This window comes from Rhinolophus sinicus, linkage group LG14 (assembly GCF_036562045.2).
Source record: "Rhinolophus sinicus isolate RSC01 linkage group LG14, ASM3656204v1, whole genome shotgun sequence".
Taxonomy (NCBI): Eukaryota; Metazoa; Chordata; class Mammalia; order Chiroptera; family Rhinolophidae; genus Rhinolophus; species Rhinolophus sinicus.
Window position 1 is genome coordinate 37,849,339 of NC_133763.1, and position 20,852 is coordinate 37,870,190.

Consider the following 20,852-nt stretch of genomic DNA (forward strand, 5'->3'; position numbering starts at 1 on the left):
TTATCTTAGACCTAACCGAAAGCTATATTAACTAAGTCTTTAACAATAGGCATCCATGATCTGCAAATCATGAGTATGAAGGCTATATTTAACTTTTAGGATATTCTATATTATATTTTTGTGATGTTACTTATCATTCTTCAACTGTGTGCCTAAGATATAATTAAATAGCTAATGATACTTAAAATTCCTTGAAGAAAATAAGGATACATACTAGGCAAAAAATGTCTCATCAACTACACAGAACACAGGAAATATGTTCTGTATATTTAAAGTATGTATAAACATTTATTGAAAATGATTTCCAGCTTACTTAAAAACAATTTTTTTTATCAACCTTTACTTTTATCCTCAAAATATACTATTCTTACTCTCAAAATGTTTTTACAGCTACTAGTGGGTCACACTGTTGAGTTCCAAAATAAAATTGTAAAGATATATATTGTTGATCATGAAATTTTGGAATGCATAAGCGAAATATGTAAAGGGAGAATAGTTTGTGCTTTAAAGACAAAACTTGTTGTGCTATAATTTTTTGAATGGTTCTAGTCCATTTAATGATTCAGCCATTTTAATTAATTTAACTGTATCTTCTTATTAAGATGACTTTGGCTAAAAAATATTTCAAATGTGTGCTTTCTTTTTGAACTCGATACATACAGAATGGACTTAATTTGGGGATAGTTCATCCAGAGTGAGAGACGTTAAATAGAAAGTTCAATTTAATTATATATAAACCAAAGCTTGAAACGACTGTAACTAAATGTTTATTCTTATATCTCATCTACTAACATTTCTGCCACGAATAATAATTCTATTCCAAAAAAATTACTTATTCTCAGTTTTAAGTTACACATCATATGGTGTTTGTTTTTCATTTTGTGAAACATCAATAGATTTCAAATACTAATATAAATAATATAAATAAGTTTCAAATAATATACAAAATATATTAATATAACTGCATACTACTAAAAATTATTATGTAATATTAAGAAATGAGTCTAATATCTTTGACAGTAATACAGATTGAATATATAAAATTCTTTCAAAGGTATAGCTTTCAAAATATCTGGCTACAAATATGCTATATTTTGCCAAAATAAATAAATAAATAAAAGGCATGCTTACTCATGGGTATTTAGTTTTATTGTACATCAATTGAAAATCAATTTACTAAATAGTTTTTCCATTTACTGGAATAGATGTTTTATCTTGATTTGAATGCATATTGATTGTGACTTAATGGCTACTGGTAGCTTGCATTTTACCAGCATAATGCAGCTGCCAGCTCCATGGATAAAATGAGCACTGATATGGAAAGTAAGAGGAGTGAAGGAGAAGGCATAGGTATTATATGCATATTTAACTTAAAAAAAATTTTGGCTTGAGTTTAAGAGTGACATCGTAGGCTAATTACACACATTATTTCTCTCATTTCTGAAACAAAATTAGTGGCATATAACCAATTAAGCTTTTTATTTCAGAAGAGTAAATTAAAAAATAGGAATTTTTAAACTCTGACTATATTTTGTGGATGACTGTGTATATGTGTTGCACACACATGTACTTTATCTCAGAAATTTTAATACTTGCAAAATATTAATATTTATTTTATATTATGTGACTGTATCATACTTACTCTTTCACCGGGAGGTCCAGGGGGGCCATCACCGCCTGAAGTGCCCTACCAACAAGAAAAAAAAGAAAAAAGAAAAAAAGAAATAAATGAAAAATCAGTTTTGATTCTTTCTTGTAGCATCTGTCCTCTGGAAGAGAAGTTTACAGCAAAGCCAGAATGGAACAAGTGCTGATAATACCTTTGGACCAGGTTTCCCAGTTGGACCTCTTGCACCCCTTGAACCTCGAGGACCCTGCATATGAGAGGAAAAGATGAAATTGTTCTAATGCCAAGCAAATCCAAACGCATAGAATCAATTTTTTTTATTTTTGAAGAAAATTATCTTGAAAAATTAAATCCAAAATGAGAACTGAAAATCATTATTTTAAAACAAGGCACCCACCGTTGGACCACGCTGACCCCGAGGGCCTGGTTTGCCAGCCACACCCTGCCAAAGACAGTTCCGTTTCAATAATTAGCATATCACAGTAATTTATGTCTGGTGCTGATAGGTACTCATGCAAGAATATTGTGATTAGCTATTGCAGAACAATATACTTATATATCATACCCGTGCGCCTTTCTCTCCATTGGCACCTGGAAACCCAGGAAATCCAGTGGAACCCTGTAAAAATGGAAATAGTAAATGATGAACATGGTAACTAACATTTTTAGCCACAAGCTGTAAGTATTTGGGGACATAATGATTCTCACAAACTGATAATATTTAAATGAAAAATATAATTTTTATATTTATATATACCATACCACCTCCATTCATGTACTTAAAAATGAACTTACATTGACATCTGAAATCCTGAAAGCATTGAAAACATGAATTGATAAAACATATTTTAGCTTTCAACTTTAAGTAAAATAATTATTCAAATATATCATTTCTCATATTAGAAAACAGCAATTAAAATGTATTCTATATAAATTTAATCTTAGACACAATTTTTCATGCTTGCTTCAATTCTGAAGGAAAATTCTATTTTTCCAAATATGAATAATCAAATTCTTTTTACAGAAATAACTCTGAATTTATTCTGATTTATTCAATGATAGCAAAGCACTCATAAACTTCAGAAATTTGTCATAAAAAAAAATTACTTGGAGCACATTTCCCAACTGATTGTGACTTATAGACACACTAGTGTATCATGATGTGAAAAGCTTCTTCAGTGTCAGGTATGACACATATTGATTCTGTCTATTCATGTTCTCTTATATCCACTTTTTCCACCACCATGTCATTTAGTGTTTTCATATTTGTCACTGAAATTGGTTTTTCCCTGACTACAAATTCTCCTTTACCAAACCTACAATTATAGCAACCCCTTTTAACTGAAGAAAAAATATTCATTTTTCAATATTTAGTATGTCCCTTCATGGACTGTTCGTTGCAATTTTTCAAAGAACCTAGGTTTCCCATGGGCAGGCATTAATAAAGGCATCAATATCCCTTTTTTTGGGAATAATCAAATATTAAAATAGGAATTTTATAAAATATTTTTCCTGAATTTACATTATTATATTAGTATACTTATCAGTTTTTAGTTGAATATGTTTATGCCTTTAGAACTGGATCAAGTCATGAAGACTGAAAATTTCCCTTCACCTTTTCTGTTTGATGTTTGAATGTGGTTAAATCTGAATCTATGTCAGACAAAAACATTAAAATCCTGTTAATGGAAATCCAAAGACATAAATTCAAGACTTATGCTTGTCATGCATTCATATAAATAAGTTGGGTGCATTACTTATTCTCTTACATTATTTATTCTCTCACACATTTTTTCTTCTGCAAAATGAGGTCAACTACATGTTGCAGGTACTATGAAATTTGTGAGAAAATGGAATAAAGGATGGCAAGGTGTAAAAATGATAATGATAGCAATAAATAATGGTACTTAAAGATGTAATAACACAGTAAAAACACTGTCATTTCATCCACAGCCACATCTTACAGATGGAATATAATGTAATTCCCCCATTTCACTTTGTACATATGAGTATGTCCAGATTTTCATCTGCTTCAAGATTCCTTTGAGCAAAACTATGATTGGTTTGCCTCATTGTATCATAAAATAGAGAAGATTAGGGTTCAAAGCCTTGCTCCTCTATTTGCTAATTATGAGACCCTGGAGGGTAGGGGCTTCCAACTACTCACTTTTTCTGTGTAGACTATTGTATGGATTAAATGCAATATTGGTGAAATATGTATCAAAGAGGAGTAGATATTCAGATTTTACGCTCTTCCCCATGCATTAAGGGAACTATAACAAAGCTTTGTTTCACTTGAATACATTTCTTGCTCTTTGTTTACCACTCATTTGGATTGAATTACCCCTTAAAATCATGTTTCTCCTAGTGATAAATGCCTCTTCTGTATCAAAATAATCTGGAGTGATTGCTAAAAATACAGATCGTCTAGTTCCACTACAGACCTTCTGAGACAGACTCTCTAGTAGTAGAATACAGGAATCTGCATTTCTAACAATTTCTCCAGGTGATACATACAGAATGGATGCTATCACTTTATATTTCTTCCACAAGTCAGGAAAATTGGATGTGAAGACTTATGGGAGCGAATGGTGAAAATGATAATCTGAAATATGCACTGCTAAGCTTCCTTTTATGACCCATTCCCAATACATCTACTTTATGCTTACAGAGATAACTATGTTCTACCTGAGGACCATTGTTAGGACACATAATATTCACATAATAGGGGAGATGTCTGCAAATTACATTTTTGAAGAGCTTTCAAAGACTTGCCTCTTTCTCTACAGAGAATTAGATAGTTCTATCTGGTAGAGTATTAACTATGTGACTACTCTAGGATTTTGACAAGTGAGTATAATCCAATATGAAAATAATTTATTTCTATCAAATTTTATTTGGAAACAAATATTCTGTCCTCAGTAGAATAGAATAGAATAGATAACTAACACTTATTAAAACTCCATTAAAAAAGTACTCTTATGTATCAATTTTATTTTTAATAAATTTATTTTCTTATGTAGTTTTTGCTCTAAGAAATGTATGGGAAAAAGACATAATTGTCCAATCCAACCCACCAAATAAATAGTTTTTAACATACGGGTATATCATGCTTCTTTTCAAACATAAGGAATTATCACCAAAATATACAATTTCCATGAAAAGGCATTATCTGCTTTTAAATGGAGAAAACAAACAGCAAACAAAAGGCCAATCAATAGTCAAAGGTTAATGGCAAAATAAGTGTGAAAATATAAAAACATTATTTTAAATGATGTTTTAAATATAAATGAATCCTATCTTAAAATATATTTTATTTTTTGAAATAGCTATCATTTTACAATACACATAGAGGTGCATTTTTAAATACCTACTATGGTTTATATTGTCAGTGAGATATTGGATAAATTATAATGCCTAATTATAGTCTTTAAACTGCTTGAGAGAGATTAGCAGCCAAATTTCACTTTTAGTACAAAAAAATTTAAATGTATTCAAAATTCACTGGCTTCCACATCAGAAAAAAAATGTGAAGCTCTCTTTGATCGTTGATGTGCCAATCATTTTTTATTTTAGAACTGAAAAACGTTAATGGGTTTTGATCATAGGAAAACAGTTAAGTTACGAAGAAAAGTTATACAAAAAAGACCAAAATTTCAGACATTTAAGTTAATGGGTAAAGGAAAATGTTTGATTCCTACTAGTCATTCTGGTGCCTTTTATTAATTAAAACAAAACTAAAAAAAAAAAAAAAAAAGCAAAAACAAAAACCCCACAAAACTATTGAACAGAGAATTGACTTAGAAAAATAGAAAAAGATAAAAATGTCAAATAAACTCAAAAGAAAATCATACTCATTCAGCTATCATGACAGTTTTGTTGTTTAGTCAAAATACCACTATAATTACAATTCAGCTTAGTAATTAGATAAAGAATGGATCAAGTAATCTGTAGCTTAAGTTTGAAGGTTATGCAGTGAATATCTTGTCTTACAATACTTGTGAAGATGCTTGACATTTGAAAAGAGGGTAAGTAGGAGACATGGCATTGTATTAGACACAATATTTAGAAGGTAAAAGTTACTAATCAATGTTGTAAATGTATCCAGAAACACTTAACTGATGCTTGTATTATTTTTAAATCATAGACTCTTATTTTAGAAGGGCTCAAAGCATTATGTTTACCTCCTAATATGCAAGGAGGTATGTTATTTTATATATAACATGTATTTTCTAGAAAATAGTTTTTCTAGAAAACTTACAAGACAAAACCACATGTCAAGCCTAAAATACTGTCAATCATATGATGATTAGTGCTTCCCAGTGCATACAGTTCACATTTATCAGGAGGAAGGACAGTTTTCTCTCCCACTGATTATTTGTGAAACTAATTAATAAATAAATGTTTGGGGATTATTACATAACCAGAATTTATTCCTTTGTGTTATACCTGTCAAGCCCCAATGGGTCAAACAGGATAGATAGATAGATAGATAGATAGATAGATAGATAGATAGATAGATAGATAGATAATCTCATGTGCATATAACCAACTTAATAATAACCAAAATTTATATATTAATTCACTTAACGACTCTACTGTAACTAGTCAATGCATCAAGTGCAACCTTAACAACATTTTATGAAGAGCTTGAGAAAAATTAGTACACCAAGGTAAAATGTATTTTTAAAACCATCTATTTTTATGCATAAAATATGTATATTTCAAGTAGTCAAATACAGAACTTGAGAGTTGTAGGGGGTTGAATGGGGGCCACCCAAAAGATATATCCAATATTCAAATCTCTGAAACCTATGAAAGTTAACCTTAGTTGAGTCTTAGCAGATAATTAAATTATGGAACTTGAAATGAGATCATCCTGGAATACCCAGGTGGTACTTAAATCCAATGACAAGTGTCTTTTTAAGAGACAGGAGAAGATAACATACAGACACAGTCAAAAAGACTATGTGAAGATGGTGGCAGGGACAAAGACAGATTTCCCCTGGAGACTTTGGAGAGAGCGGGGCCCTGCTGACACCTCGATTTTAGTCTTCTGGTCACCAGAAATGTAAAAAAGTAAATTTCTATTGTTTTAAGTCACCAAGTTTGTGGAGACATATTATGAGAGTCCTATGAGACAAATACTGTGAAAAATAGGGAAAATAATGATCGTGAAGGATGTATTATAATTCTTTTTAAAAAATCAAGTGGTAATTCAAACCATTGGGTACTAGAAATGAAATCAAAAGCTTTTATCCATCACCTGCCATCTACTTCGTAACTTCTAGATATACTAGTAAACTGCCTTGGAATAGTCCTTATTCCAGTTATAGAGAGGTTGCTAAGTAATCCTTCCTTTTATGACCCTGTCTCCTAAAACACTCCAATCTATAACCACCTAGGCTTTCTGAGTTCCCTGCACTCGAGGCATCCACACACCCTATGAGCTGTGAAATTACATTTTAAGGACTCACCATCTCTATGTAACAAGCTAAAAAGTAACCTGAGATGATTAATTTTAAGCATTTCTACAAAATGCTGATAAATAAACCATAAAAAATCAAGCTAATTGTTTTACCTTTGGACCTTGTCTTCCTGGATATCCTGGTAATCCTGGAACACCAAGCTTCCCCTAAAGTTAAAATAATAATAAAATAATAATAATGATAATAATAATAAATTCTAAGTTGAATTAAGTTTAAATGTTGATTTAGTAAATTTTCTAGAAATTAGAACCATATATTTTCACACCCAAAAGGAAGATTTACAATTTTTAGCATCCTTTATTTTTATTACATTTCTTTATTTGAATAAGGAAAAAAATGTTGCTTTAGATATATTTCTAATAATACAATGTTCATTAATTTAACCTCTTGTTTCAGCGATAGTGTCCTCTTTAGGGACATAGAACCCTGAGCTAAAGAGAATTCTAGGCCTCTGAACTCTTAAGCGTGACTAAAGAAAACACCTAAGCTTTTCAACATTAACTACTACTTAAAGTTAGTTGATGTAGTTACAACTACATTTGGATCTTATGATTCCAACTAAAGTTAATCTTTTTGGTAAAATTATTTTATTTCTCACTGCAAATATAAAGCAAGCCATCATAAGTTACTTAATTTTTTTTTCATTGAGTAAGTAAAGTTATATAACTATACTAAGAAATTCTGACCTAATTTTTAGCACTTTCTTGATTTTTTCAAATATCTGGGTTAATAAATACACCAGATGTTGAAAGCGATAGCTAAGTAATGATTTTTGTGCAGTGTTAATTCCTGCAGGTGGCCACCTGTATGTACAACTATTTTGTTCCAGTGCAATGAAATTCCATCTCACTCTGAAAGTGCTAAACTAAATGATAAATTACAGTGAAGTCCAAAATTGTATTACAAATATTAAGAGGTTGAAAATGCTATACTAACAAAATTGACCACCTGAAAAAGCATTAATTTAAAAATATAGGTGGAGAGGAAATTAAGATAAATGCATAAAGTATTTTTGTGGAATTTTACACTGATTCATTTTCTTTAAAATCTTATGAAGGCATACTTTTTATATATATTATTTATCAAAATCTTAAACATTAGCAAGCATATAGTACCATTATTTCCCATGTACATTTAAACAAACAAACAAACAAAACACAAAAACAAGTCTAAGTTACTATATACAATGTTAAAAGATGAGCAGTACTTTATGAACAAAAGTAAATATTTTACTGGATGTAGCAAGGCAAAAAATTACAAATAGAGTTTATGACCTTGTCACTATAGATTGAACTAAAGAGTTTTCTGATTCAAGATCACCCATGCATAGGTAAGCAATCTTCAAATGGAAAATATGCAAACAAGCTCTAAAAAGCATCCTAATAATGATGTCCCCTTAGAGACATTAAGTCATCATAGCTTATTTTACGCCACTGATTTCCAGGTTAATGAAATTCTCTACTTATGATCACAAAGCTTTTGTGTTCTATGTTAAATACTACACTAGAATATAAATACTTTTATTTATTTTAGAGTCATATTAAAATAAGACCAGACAGAAAAATTATTTGTATTTTCAGTATGGTGATAGGCAATTTCAAAAAAGGAAAAAATACCAATGATATGTTAAGGAAGAATTGTGAAGTAAAGTCCTGATGCTTCAGAATAGATTGTGGTACCATTTACACAGAATAGAGTGGGTCTAAGAAGAGAGGCAAGTCCCAGAAGAGCCTTAAACTATTGGCAAGTGAGCACTTTACCTGGAGAGGTCATAGGACCCTTAAGCCCTTGTTTCCCTGTCCTTTTCCTTCCTTTCCCTAAACATGATGACATTACTCATCAGTTCACAAATAGCATCTGGGAGTGTGAAACTGTAGAAAACCACTACAGGACATGATTCATAATGCCATGAAGAAATGTTGTTGTATTTGTCTAGTCACAATCCCTGTATAATCCTTATATAATGTATTTTCTTTCTTGGACAAGATGGTAAGGGAGGAGATTGCAATTTTCTTAATTAGCATGGAATTTCCATATTTTATAGGATAATGGCATGCTCATTATAGAAAATATGGAGAATAAACATACATACAAAAAGAAAGGAAATCATCTGCATTATACCAAGACGTAATTATTATTTATATTTTCCTTTAGTGTACATAATAGGATAAAACTTGTGATAGACATTTCTATTTTTCTTAATTTAACATCATAGTACATTATAAGATAGTCACCAAATCACCATATCACCAAGCACCTTATGAAGGCATAATTTTAATGTTGCCTTACATTACACATAAATGTTAATGTAATGGTTGCAAATATTTTTGACATAATACATATAAATGAATACTAGAATTATCTGGGGATGTTTTAAAACATAGTGATGATTAAATTAACCACAGATTAAAAATAAAATCCCTTAAAGCTGGGTCTAAACATCAGTATTTTTTAAAACACTTATCCTGTGAAAATATATGTTATGTGAAAAAAAATAGAAAATCTACATTGTGGTTTGAGGGGCAAAGATTATCTACTTATTCCAAAACAAGTAGACCAACGTTCATTAATTCTTTCATCCTTCGTTAATCATACTCAAATTCTAAGCCTCTAATGTGGAAGAGTTTTAAGAGTGGCTGAGCCCGCATAGCCAAGGAAAGCAGAGGGAAGGAGAAAAGAAAGAAGACTGAAAAGAATAAACGTGCCCATTTCATGATGATACTTCTAAATAGTACAATCATCTCTGCATAAGAACCTTTTGGTCAATGATAAACTGCATATATGACTGTGGTCCCATAGGATTATAATTGAGCTGAAAAATTCCTGTCACCTCGTGACATTGCAGCTGTTATAATATTGTAGGACAATGCATTACACACGTTTGTGGTGACACTGGTGTAAACAAACCTACTGCACTGTCAGTGGTAAAAAAGTACAGCACATAAAATTATGTACAGTAGATAACACTTGATAATGATAATAAATGACTATATTTTTAGTTTATGTATTTTCTATGTTATACTTTTGAATCATTAAAGTGTACTTTTTCTACTTATAAAAAAAGAAGTTTGCTGTAAAACAGCATGCCATGTTACGCCAGCAGCAGTCTCATACAGCTCATGTTTACTGCATCCCTTGATTGCATCATTTTCTCTTGTGATTGATTTAACCTTGTGTTGTTTTGTACAGTAACATGCTGTGCAGGTATGAAGCCTAGGAGCCACAGGCTGTACCATACAGCCTAGGCGTGCAGAAGGCTGTACCATCTAGGTGTGTGTAAGTGCACTTGATGATGTTCGCCTGACAATGAAACTGCCTAATGACACATTTCTGTCGTTAAGTGGCACATGACTATATATGGATATGCATGCAATGTAATTTTTGACATGGATAATTTTAAATGTTTTTAAGTGACCATGAAGCATCATCTGTAAGAGCACTTGTAAATTTAAAGTTGTTTACTGACCTTCTCTCCTGCTTGACCAGAAGGACCAGGGTCTCCAGTTGGGCCTGCTCGACCTTTGGGGCCTTCAGGGCCATCTTCTCCTCTTGGACCTACTTGACCCACTTCTCCCTGAAACACAGGGTAACAACATTTTGTAACTTAAAATATATTGAAGATTGAACGACAGAGATTATAGTCTACCAGAAAGTCACATTCTTCAACTCTTGCTCCGTTTACTTATGTTTTATTTATGACAAGGAGGCTTGAAATCAATCGTTCCATTAATAAACAAACAACTGAATATAATTTGACATTTGTCAGTCTACAGAAGCTTGATACTACCATGTGTCATATTAAATTAATTTTAAAGTATCTGTGTTGCAGAGAGAAAGGAAAAATAAGAATCACAATTAGATAATGTAAGGTGCAGAACATGCCACCCCAAAATATGCCACTTCGGCATAGAGATTATTTTGAGTTAAAGGCAAGCAAAGTTCTCTGCCCACCGCTATTTGCCTAAAAACAGGACATAAATTTGCAGAGGTGTTCTTCCGCATATTTCTACCAGAAAGGACAAAAGTTAATCGTGAGAGCCAACTAGACCCTGATCAGTCTGGAGTCAGAAGCAGACACTAAAGGAATCTACAACAAACTTTACTACCTAGACTTCATGTACCATTAGTTTTCCTTCTATCTGCCTCCCACAATTTGCAGCCCTAGAAACTCAGTCTTTTTCCTTTCTCTTGTCACTTTTCTAAAAATGTGTTCCTTTTCTAAAATGCTGTATAAGCCAAAATTCTAACCACCCCTCGAGTTACTCAACACGAAGTGTACCCCTGTGTAAACTTGACGCACAAGCTAGAGAACTTCTGTTTGCTTTTCTCTAGTTAATCTCTCTTTTGTCAGTCTAATTTCACAGGGCCCTAGGCTGAGAACCAAACAGGGTGCTAGGAAAAAGGATTTTTCCTCTCTGACAATAACCACTTTGGAAACCACTGTTGGGTACACAAAAAAATAACGTCTCCAATTTAGACTTGGTTTTCTTCTACATTATGTACCGAAATATGCAAGGTGTTGCCCTCCTCCTGGACACAGGCTTTATGGGCATTTTAGGGAAACAAAAATGTTCTACAGTAGTCTTCTTGGTTAGATTTATTAGGTACTATTACGTTAGTTATAAAAAAAAAATCTTCCCAATAAAATGTTTAATTAGTTGACTCACATTTTTGTTTGTTTTCTAGACACTCATTATCAGAAAAAAGTGTATTATAGTCAAAAGTTCAAGAATACTATGTAATAAAAATTCATGAAATTGGCAGATATATAGTTTCCAGGAAGCATAGCTCAAAAATATGATGAACAAAATTTATAAATTTATATGAAACCTGTCATATTACTTCTTTTCAGCAATTCAATCATTTTTTGAAAATGGCTGCAATCGATAGTATTTAATGTGTGTGTGTGTGTGTGTGTGTGTGTGTGTGTTATGGAGCATATGGAAATTTAACATGACTAAAAGACAATTGATACTATTATCTCCACAGAAGTGAAAATACCTCATCTTCATACAAAAACCAAAGTGAGCAAAGTTTCAGGTAGTACAAACATTTTTATTTATCCTGTGCCTGTGTTTGCTATATTTAAATATAAGAATACACACACACATACACCCACCATTGTATGTACTAGTACAAAATTTTTTACTTACTCTGTCACCTTTAAGACCCATATCACCTTTGAATCCTGGAAAACCATCTTCACCCTAAAAAATATAAGTAATAAAATAAGTGTTTAATCAGGTTTTTTTAATAAATCTAAAATATAGCTATATACAATATGAATACTGATAATTAAGGAAAATTGTTCTGAGAAATGTAAATTCTAGTTGTGAAACCTCTCCCTCCCTATTCTAAACCCTATTCTTATATCCTCCCAATTTCCGTAATTAATAAAGTAATAAAATGAAATGCTTTTTTAAATTAATAAAATAAATAAAATACTTTTAAAATTAAGAAATATTTTTACAAATGTGTCCATTGAATTTTCTCTATCTTATAGGGAAAATAGCTATTCTCTGATAACAACATGTACTCTATGCTATTTGAACAAAAAAGGTAAATTTTTAAATAATTATAATTTTAACTTCACATTCTAAGAAATTTGCACTACCAAGTTAAATGTTTTTACTTGTAATTTACTAAATTATACCCAAGAATTTTATATGTATTTTGTAGTACGTGCTTTAGATAAATGCTTTCTACCTCATCTTGTTCTCTATATTATAATTTCTTTTCAGGTAAAGAAAATTAATATTTTCCTTTATATGTTAACAGGGATTGCTCATTGTCACACCATACACACAGATCAGAGATGCTGAAAACTGGGCATTCTTCAGCAAAAAAAGGAGAAATTTTGAATATTAAAATATTTCTTATCATTCTTACTGAAATCTAAGCTTTTAAGAAGTAAGCTTCACAAACAACCTTACTATCTCTTAATTTCAACAAATTATTTAAATTCCTAAGAAATGATATTTCATAGATTTAATAGCATTAATTGAGCAAGTACTCTATTCAAAGTACTGTGGAATATTTTGTGGATTTTGTTTTACAAATAAAAACTGAAGGTAGAACATCTGCATTAATTTAAGTACAGATGGAGTAGAGTGGGTGTTAAAAGAGATGATGATAATGATAATGATGATGATGGTGATGGTGATGGTGGTGGTGACGGTGGTGGTGACGGTGGTGGTGGTGGTGCTGGTGCTAGTTGAGATGGTGTTGAAGTAAGAAGTGAAGTGGAGAAGGTCTGATGGGAAAGCAGGTATCTTAATTAGTAGTTAGAGAATGGATATGACTTGCAGAGTTTGTGGAAAGGACATTTCAGGCCCATATAGGAACAGAACTAGAAAGATTGGCACACATACTTCCATATCCAGAAAATATCAGGTAATTATGGGTATATGAGACCTAACCTTGGAAAAGGGATCCAAACTGGTATCTTACCTAAACCTAAGAATTCTGATTGGTATAGAAGTTTCCTTTAAGACAAAAACAGATGTTTTCAACATCCGGGCCATAAGTAGCCTTATGGAATTAAGATTCTCGCTGCACTGAATGCACTTGGGCAATAGCAGAGACTTAAAAGCTGCAAATGCCCACTTAACTTCCTATTGACTACTGTCTTCATTACTTTCTCCCTAGAGAGAAAGGTAATTACACAGTTGCCAAGTTTAGTTTAGAAAACTGCACACTATGTCTAAAAATCGGTAAGTTTTTATTCTTTTCAGGCAGACTTTTGTTTTTGTTTTTTAAGAGGAAACATAGTTAAATAGTTGCTATTTCTGTCACACCTTTGTTTTCAATACATTCATAATTAAAGATATAAATTAGATGACCTAAATTATTAGGTATGTCCTTATGATACATTACTTTTTTTAAAAAACAAGTGACACTATCAAATTCTAAGCATTCTAGTCCTGAAGTTATCAGATCTATATTAATGTTAAACAAAACAAAACAAACAAAACAGTTTTAGAATATGTGTAAAGGAGGAATTCACCTCTGCTACTTGGTGTAATGGGCTATGTTACTTGAAGTCTAAGGCAAGAATCTGAGTCTAAACAATGGAGAATTTTAATACTAGTTAGGGTACTAATTTGCTATTTCACCTTCAGTTAATAATTAGTGTTGTTACATGTAAAAAGAAAATAGTTTTAACATTCTTCTTTATCTCTTATGAGATAAATGGTTGATTGTATTACACACTCAGAAACAAACAAATAAATAATGTACATTAAAATTCATTAGAATTTAATTATTCTTTACAGAGTTTAAATATGGGAAGAATTCTTATGATTATAAAAAAAGTTTCCGTTGAAACATATGTAAAATTTTTTGAATCTAGATAAGAAATATACTACTAGATTAATGTATGGTATGGAATAAAAGGTATAGCTGAAAAATACCTTACAGAATTTGTAGGACAATGTTTCATTTTACTTAAAATAAGGCACTGGGAAAGTAAACAATCAAAGTTTACATGTCTAGTTAATGTAAGTAGAATCAGAACTCAGAACTTTTCACTCCCAATTTAAAATATTAATTCTTTCTCTATGTGTCTACTTATTTCTTGAGACCATACACCACTCAAAACAACCAACAATCTCAAATTGTTGTTCTTTCCTACATATATGCAATATACATCTATTATTTTTTCCTGAGTGGGTTTCTTTTCACATATATCTCATCACCAATAATTTTATTTACCTCTGTCATTTAGCAAGCACCCCGTCTTTCCAAGAAGTTCACAACTTCCCCACCCCAATTAAATGCCTTCCGTTTAAACATTACCTTCCCTAAAAATCCTTGGCAGGCACTAATTCCAGAAAAAAATTTGATTGACACTTAAATGTCTTAAGAAAAATTCCAAACTGAGACAGTATTTTGTTACTGCACGGGCAAAGTACAGATAATTACAAGTTCAACACTGTTCAAACTATCACTAAGATGTTGCCAACTAAGACATTATACCCTGAAGCTCATCTATAATGATCAAGATGAATTGGGATTCAAATCCAAGTAGCTGAGCTAATTTAAAATGCATAACACTTCATACAGTAGAACTGACAATATAGTTGCAAACCTTGACAATGTCTCAGTATGTTACCTTTTTTATTTTTTCCACAAAATAAATTGTCATCGATATCATAAGTCCATCCCTTCTTGTTATCTATTCCTTATTGATATCAAATCCCCTTAGTGTTTTCGATACAATTATGACTAAAGGAATAAAGTTATCCTTGAAATCAAAATTTATATTCCATATATTTCTCACCCAATCTACCAACATTTTATATAAAATCCTATTTTTTAAATGTTAACATTTAGTAAAGATTAATCCAATACTAATTCTGAGAAATGCCATTTGATTTCAACATAAATGAAGGATTTGCAGATTCTACAGTTATATTAAACATTTACATGAAAAAAATGTTAAGTTCTTTGCCCAAAGGCAATTAAACTATAAATGCACCATAAGAGTCCACATTCTTTCACTCACCTCTGCCTGGTTTTAATCTTTATTATTTACTTCTTGTTAATACTTTGGTTCTGCATGCAGTATCACAGAGGAAGATTTCCTCTTCCCCCAACTGATTTATGGTGCTTCTAAATTTAGTATTTTGCACTGCATTTCAATTTATGACTTTAGGGAAATTTAGTAGAGAAAAAGAAGGGAATAAACACTCTTTTCTTATGCATATCACTGGATATTGAACATACCCTGAAGCAAATCTATTTTCTTAAGGCCAACCCTATGATTTATGAAAGTTAAATACAGGTAAGAAAAAAGTGATGCTAGATTAATTCTGTTGATAACATACCTTGCTTCTGTTCTATAATTTAGTTCTCACTCCAGGCTATAAGAATATACTTTTTTAAAGTGTCCAGGATTCAGAGTACAAAATTAGATTTGCATTGCCTGGTATATAAGTAACCATTTACTATACTTTGGAAATGGAGTATCTGTTAAGTTGAAAATTTGGACATAATAGATATATTTAGTAATTAAAATTACCTAAATAAATTATATTTTACCTTTTCACCTTTAGAGCCCTTGAGACCTCTGACACCATCTGCTCCCTATGGAATAAATTAGAAAGATTAAAAGACCATAATACTTTACATTGAAATTACATAATGTGGAAAAAAATAACATTTACCTTTACTCCTCTGGGACCAGGATAGCCAATTGGACCCTGTGGACCAGGAGGACCCTGAAACACACCCATTTCAATTTAAATACAGAATACTTTGCAAGTGCTACTCATTTACAGTCTGTAATTTTACCAAATAATCTACAAGAATATGCTATTTTTTTTTTTTTTACTATTGGTAAAGATTTCTTGGGAAGTTTATCATTTGTTTCTAAAGTCATATATGATGAACAAACCATGCTACTAGCCCTATGTATTCCAAACTCCCCATATCATATGTTCATGCTAAAAATAAGATATGCATACATAAAGTAATGTAAATAATTATGTAATTAATAACTTAAAACTTTTTTTAAACCTGAAAAATTCTGATGTGTCCAATGTCTACAACAGACAATTACAGATTAACCAAGAGGATCCATAATTTGTAACCAAAATTGGTTTAGATTTGTAGCATTCACATCACCAAGAATATGATCAAAATTATATATTTTCCACAGCTGGCTTCATGTCACTAGTCTCACTAAAGGAAATAATATATCATCTGTAATACACAATTTCTGCAGTAATTCTATTTTATTAGGTTGATGCAAAAGTAATTGTGGCTTTTGCAATTATTTTTAACCTGTTAAATCACAATTACTTTTACACAAACCATAATAAGAATCCAGCTCTAGTGGTGAACACACAATGTGATATATAGATGATGTATTACAGAATTGTACACCTATGTAACTTTACTAACAATTGTCACCCCAATAAATTTAATTTAAAAAAAGAATCCAACTCTAAATAAAAATGATTCTACCACTGCTACTGTAATCCAAAATAGTATTAATGTTGAATAAGATTTTATTTAGATATTTTGATAATTGTTGCTCTTAAAATTCAGTGTCTTCTTATTTAAAGGTTACCAGAAAGTATATTAAGTAAAAATAAAATTCAAGTGACATAAATAGTTTCATGATATTTAATAGTTCTTGTACAATTTCATTATTATAATTTATGGTCATTCATTCCACATATACTAAATATGTATAATGTGGATTTATTTCTAATCATAAGAATATTTTTAAAAAACAGAGAAAGCAGTCTGATTTATAAAATTGCTAATACACAACTAGTTATCTAAGACATGTTTATTATATTGTAAAAAAAATAATTCTAGGTACATGATTTATATTTAAGTGTTAGAAAATTTATTTTAAAAGTAAAGACAGGTGGAGATGAATTATTTTCTGGGATTTATTTTCTAATATTCATATCCCTAAATGATCATATAAAAATATATGTATCATAGAGATGATCACAGTAAAGCATTTTCTCTAGGAGATAAGGTGACAGAACATTTAAATGGATACTTTGTAACATACCAGAGCACCCTTATCTCCAGACTGGCCTTCTTTTCCAGGATGACCCTATATTTAACAAAAATACATACTGGTAAGATGAAATATTGATGACAGTTTATACTATTAAACTATTCCTTTTTTTTTTCAAAACATTGAGATCTTACTCCTTATGTTTTACAACAAATTGAACATTTTGCATCATGTACATGGCTTTAAGCAACATTGAAAACTGTGGCATTTAGAAGGAAAAACAATAAGCTTATATTAGATGGATGTAAATTTTATCCACTACCTAATGTATTTGAGAGAGCTCGGGAAAAGTACATAATACATATTAATACTCATCAACAATTCAATCTCAATCGCAATTAGACTCTTACATAAGATATTTCAGTCTGACTTTTATTTGGCATAGTGATCAAATAACCATACATGCATCTTCAATAGGGAATCAAGGTATGTGGATGGGACATTTGAAAATATAGCAAGATCATTAATACTGTTAATAATAAAGTTATTGGGAGTCAATTAAAAAAATGGGCAGTTCCATAACAGTTAATAATAAAGACAGGTAGAGGCAGAATGAAAAATTTTGTATCCTAGCTCTGAGTAAGTAATTTAAAGAGGAAAAAAAAAGCATAAATAACAATTTTTTGGAAAAAAAAACCTGTAAATAATAACAATTTTCAAAAATAATTATGTGAAGATTACATAATTACAATATTAATTACTGTGTGATAGAATATAATGAGCATTGCTATATTTCTAGAAAAGGAGAAAATCCCTGAGGGCTTAGGAATTTTCATGGAAGATGGCTGAGGATATTTACGACTAGTGAGGAATATCATCTGTACTCTCAAGAAACAAGTACTTTGAAAGGGAAGAGAGGATGGAAAAATACTTTCTACGTAAAGAAAAGGACATAAGGAAAGGCGTAACAATGAAAAAGTTTAGAGTATGCCGAGGAAAAAGTGAGTGGTAGGAAAATAGGAGATTTTGGCCTAGAGCGTCAGGATGAGTTTATCCAAAGACCACTGTGAGCTTGTTAAAGATTTTGCAATTATGGATGCGACATGACGAAATGGTATTTTAGAGAGTTCAATGTTTAATTACTGGCTTAATTTGCTTTTATTACTGAATTCATAAAATCACTTCTAAAACACATGCAAAATCTATATCTGAAGATAATACATAAAAATTTTAATGACCAGATAACTGTTACTTACAGGAGGCCCATCAGCACCAGAAAGTCCAGCAAGCCCTGGTTTACCTTGTGGTCCCTAACCAAATAGAGAAAGAGAATAGTTTCGTTAAAAAAAATGAAAAATATGAAAGTGACTTTGTACATAGGAATATGTACAAATATTATGCATATACTACTAATATACTACTAATAAAATTATTGAGTCACTTTCTTTTATATATGAGTCACAGACATTTACTTTTAAATGTTTTATGTAGAAGAAATGGTATAGAGAGACAAATGAAAACCAAATTTAACATAGGTTAAAAACATGCTAATTGTTGGCCTGCTTATTAATAGCCCTAAATGAGTCTTTTTAAATTAACAAATTAGTTTTTGTGTACCACAATAAACTAGAGTTTACAGAATAAAAAGGAAAACAATATAGGTCAGAAATACATTGATTTATATCATAGAAGAAGCAAACATTGGATATGTCCATCAATGATATTAAGTGCCAATTCAAATAATTACATAGTAACACTGATGAAACATAAATAATTATTAAAATATTTTAAGAAATATAAGTTACAGTATGATAGTTATTCATAGGACATGAATAAAATAAATTTAATATTTTGATGTAAAAATGACATCACCGAATATGTAACTAACAAATAATAACAAAGGAAATATCCAACAGATTACTCAAAATCCTTTTTAACCACAGAGGGTTTAAAATCTCATTTAATTTGACCATTGCTGAGATTGGAACATGGTAAGAATGACTATTGCAAAAGTACACCCTTATTTGGGAGAAAATAGTCATTCTTATGAGAATAATTTCATCAAAGCCCAAGGCATTATTGCTTACTGGTCAAGCTATTAGCCAGGATTTAGAGAAAATTGAGAGGGTAAGGATAGAGCAGCAATCCTAGATTATGGACATAATTTAGGGTTTTTCCATTCTTAGAGTGTTTAGGAAAATCATTAATTTAATGTACACTGATAGTACAGAGTTCTACAGGAAAGCCTTACTTAAATCACCATAGAACAACACAAAATAAAGAACCTTTAACTTGAACAATTTAGATTTTATAACTGAGGTTAGTTGCATCTTATTTAAAGGATTTAAAAGTTTTAATCCCCTTCACCACTCTGCAAAGTGATATTTAGTCAAATAATCTAACACTAAATATTTAATGGAACTAAATTTGGGCACTAAAACACTAATTATGGTATTTATAATTCAAATAGTTAAATGGTTAAAATTTATTGTTTTATGTATTATATTAAGCAATATATATTGAAATGGATCATGTGTGTATATATATGCATATATATATACATATATATGTATATATATATATATACTATTTTCACATTTTAAGTCAAGCAATTCCATGAAATATTATTGTTATCTAAGAGTGGGTAAATTAAGCATTAATATGTGACACAGTGGCAATATGAATGAACCCTGATACATATCTTGTCTTTAAAGTCCTTGCCTTTAATATTTATTTTGTGTCTTGCTATTTCATGCTTAGCTCATAGAGTTATACAATACCATTTGTTTTTCTAAAGCAATTAATATGAGTTATGTAAATTCTGAAAGCATAAATTAAATCACAGGAAATATTCAGTATATTTGTTATCAAAATGTCAAAAATATATAGTTATGTTATCTGTTTTAGTTAACAAACTAAAATATTTTATCACAAATATAATTTTTAGTACAGGCTATCATGACTTAGGACAAAATATATAAATTATTGAGAATTAAAAATACATGCCATTAGTGAAATTATATTTAATTATTAGATTATACCATGATCCAATTGAAAACCTTATTCACCAAGTCTGAAAGACAGGCTCTTCAGCCAGAAAAAATAGATCACAGTATATCATAAAGAAAATAAAAGTAATATAGGTACAATATAAAATATATACCATATATGCAATAAAAATAATACATATTTCCCTTTCTCTTTTAACTGGAAAGAGACTATCTTTAAACTCACAAGCTGGGTATGTTCAGAG

The 20,852-nt window shown here is 30.6% G+C and overlaps 1 protein-coding gene across 5 annotated transcripts in view; it reads right to left on the minus strand.

Moving 5' to 3' along the window:
• Window positions 1-20,852, minus strand: part of COL11A1 (collagen type XI alpha 1 chain) — a 199,688-nt gene that overhangs the window by 83,876 nt on the left and 94,960 nt on the right. For all 5 annotated transcript variants that reach the window (XM_074318647.1, XM_074318650.1, XM_074318648.1 and 2 more), the window contains 11 exons: window positions 18,856-18,909; window positions 17,651-17,695; window positions 16,284-16,337; window positions 16,159-16,203; window positions 12,270-12,323; window positions 10,583-10,690; window positions 7,209-7,262; window positions 2,193-2,246; window positions 2,025-2,069; window positions 1,821-1,874; window positions 1,643-1,687 (listed from right to left, as the gene is read on the minus strand). In XM_074318647.1, the coding sequence (XP_074174748.1) occupies window positions 1,643-1,687; window positions 1,821-1,874; window positions 2,025-2,069; window positions 2,193-2,246; window positions 7,209-7,262; window positions 10,583-10,690; window positions 12,270-12,323; window positions 16,159-16,203; window positions 16,284-16,337; window positions 17,651-17,695; window positions 18,856-18,909 (612 nt within the window). The remainder of the gene's footprint in view (window positions 1-1,642; window positions 1,688-1,820; window positions 1,875-2,024; window positions 2,070-2,192; window positions 2,247-7,208; window positions 7,263-10,582; window positions 10,691-12,269; window positions 12,324-16,158; window positions 16,204-16,283; window positions 16,338-17,650; window positions 17,696-18,855; window positions 18,910-20,852) is intronic.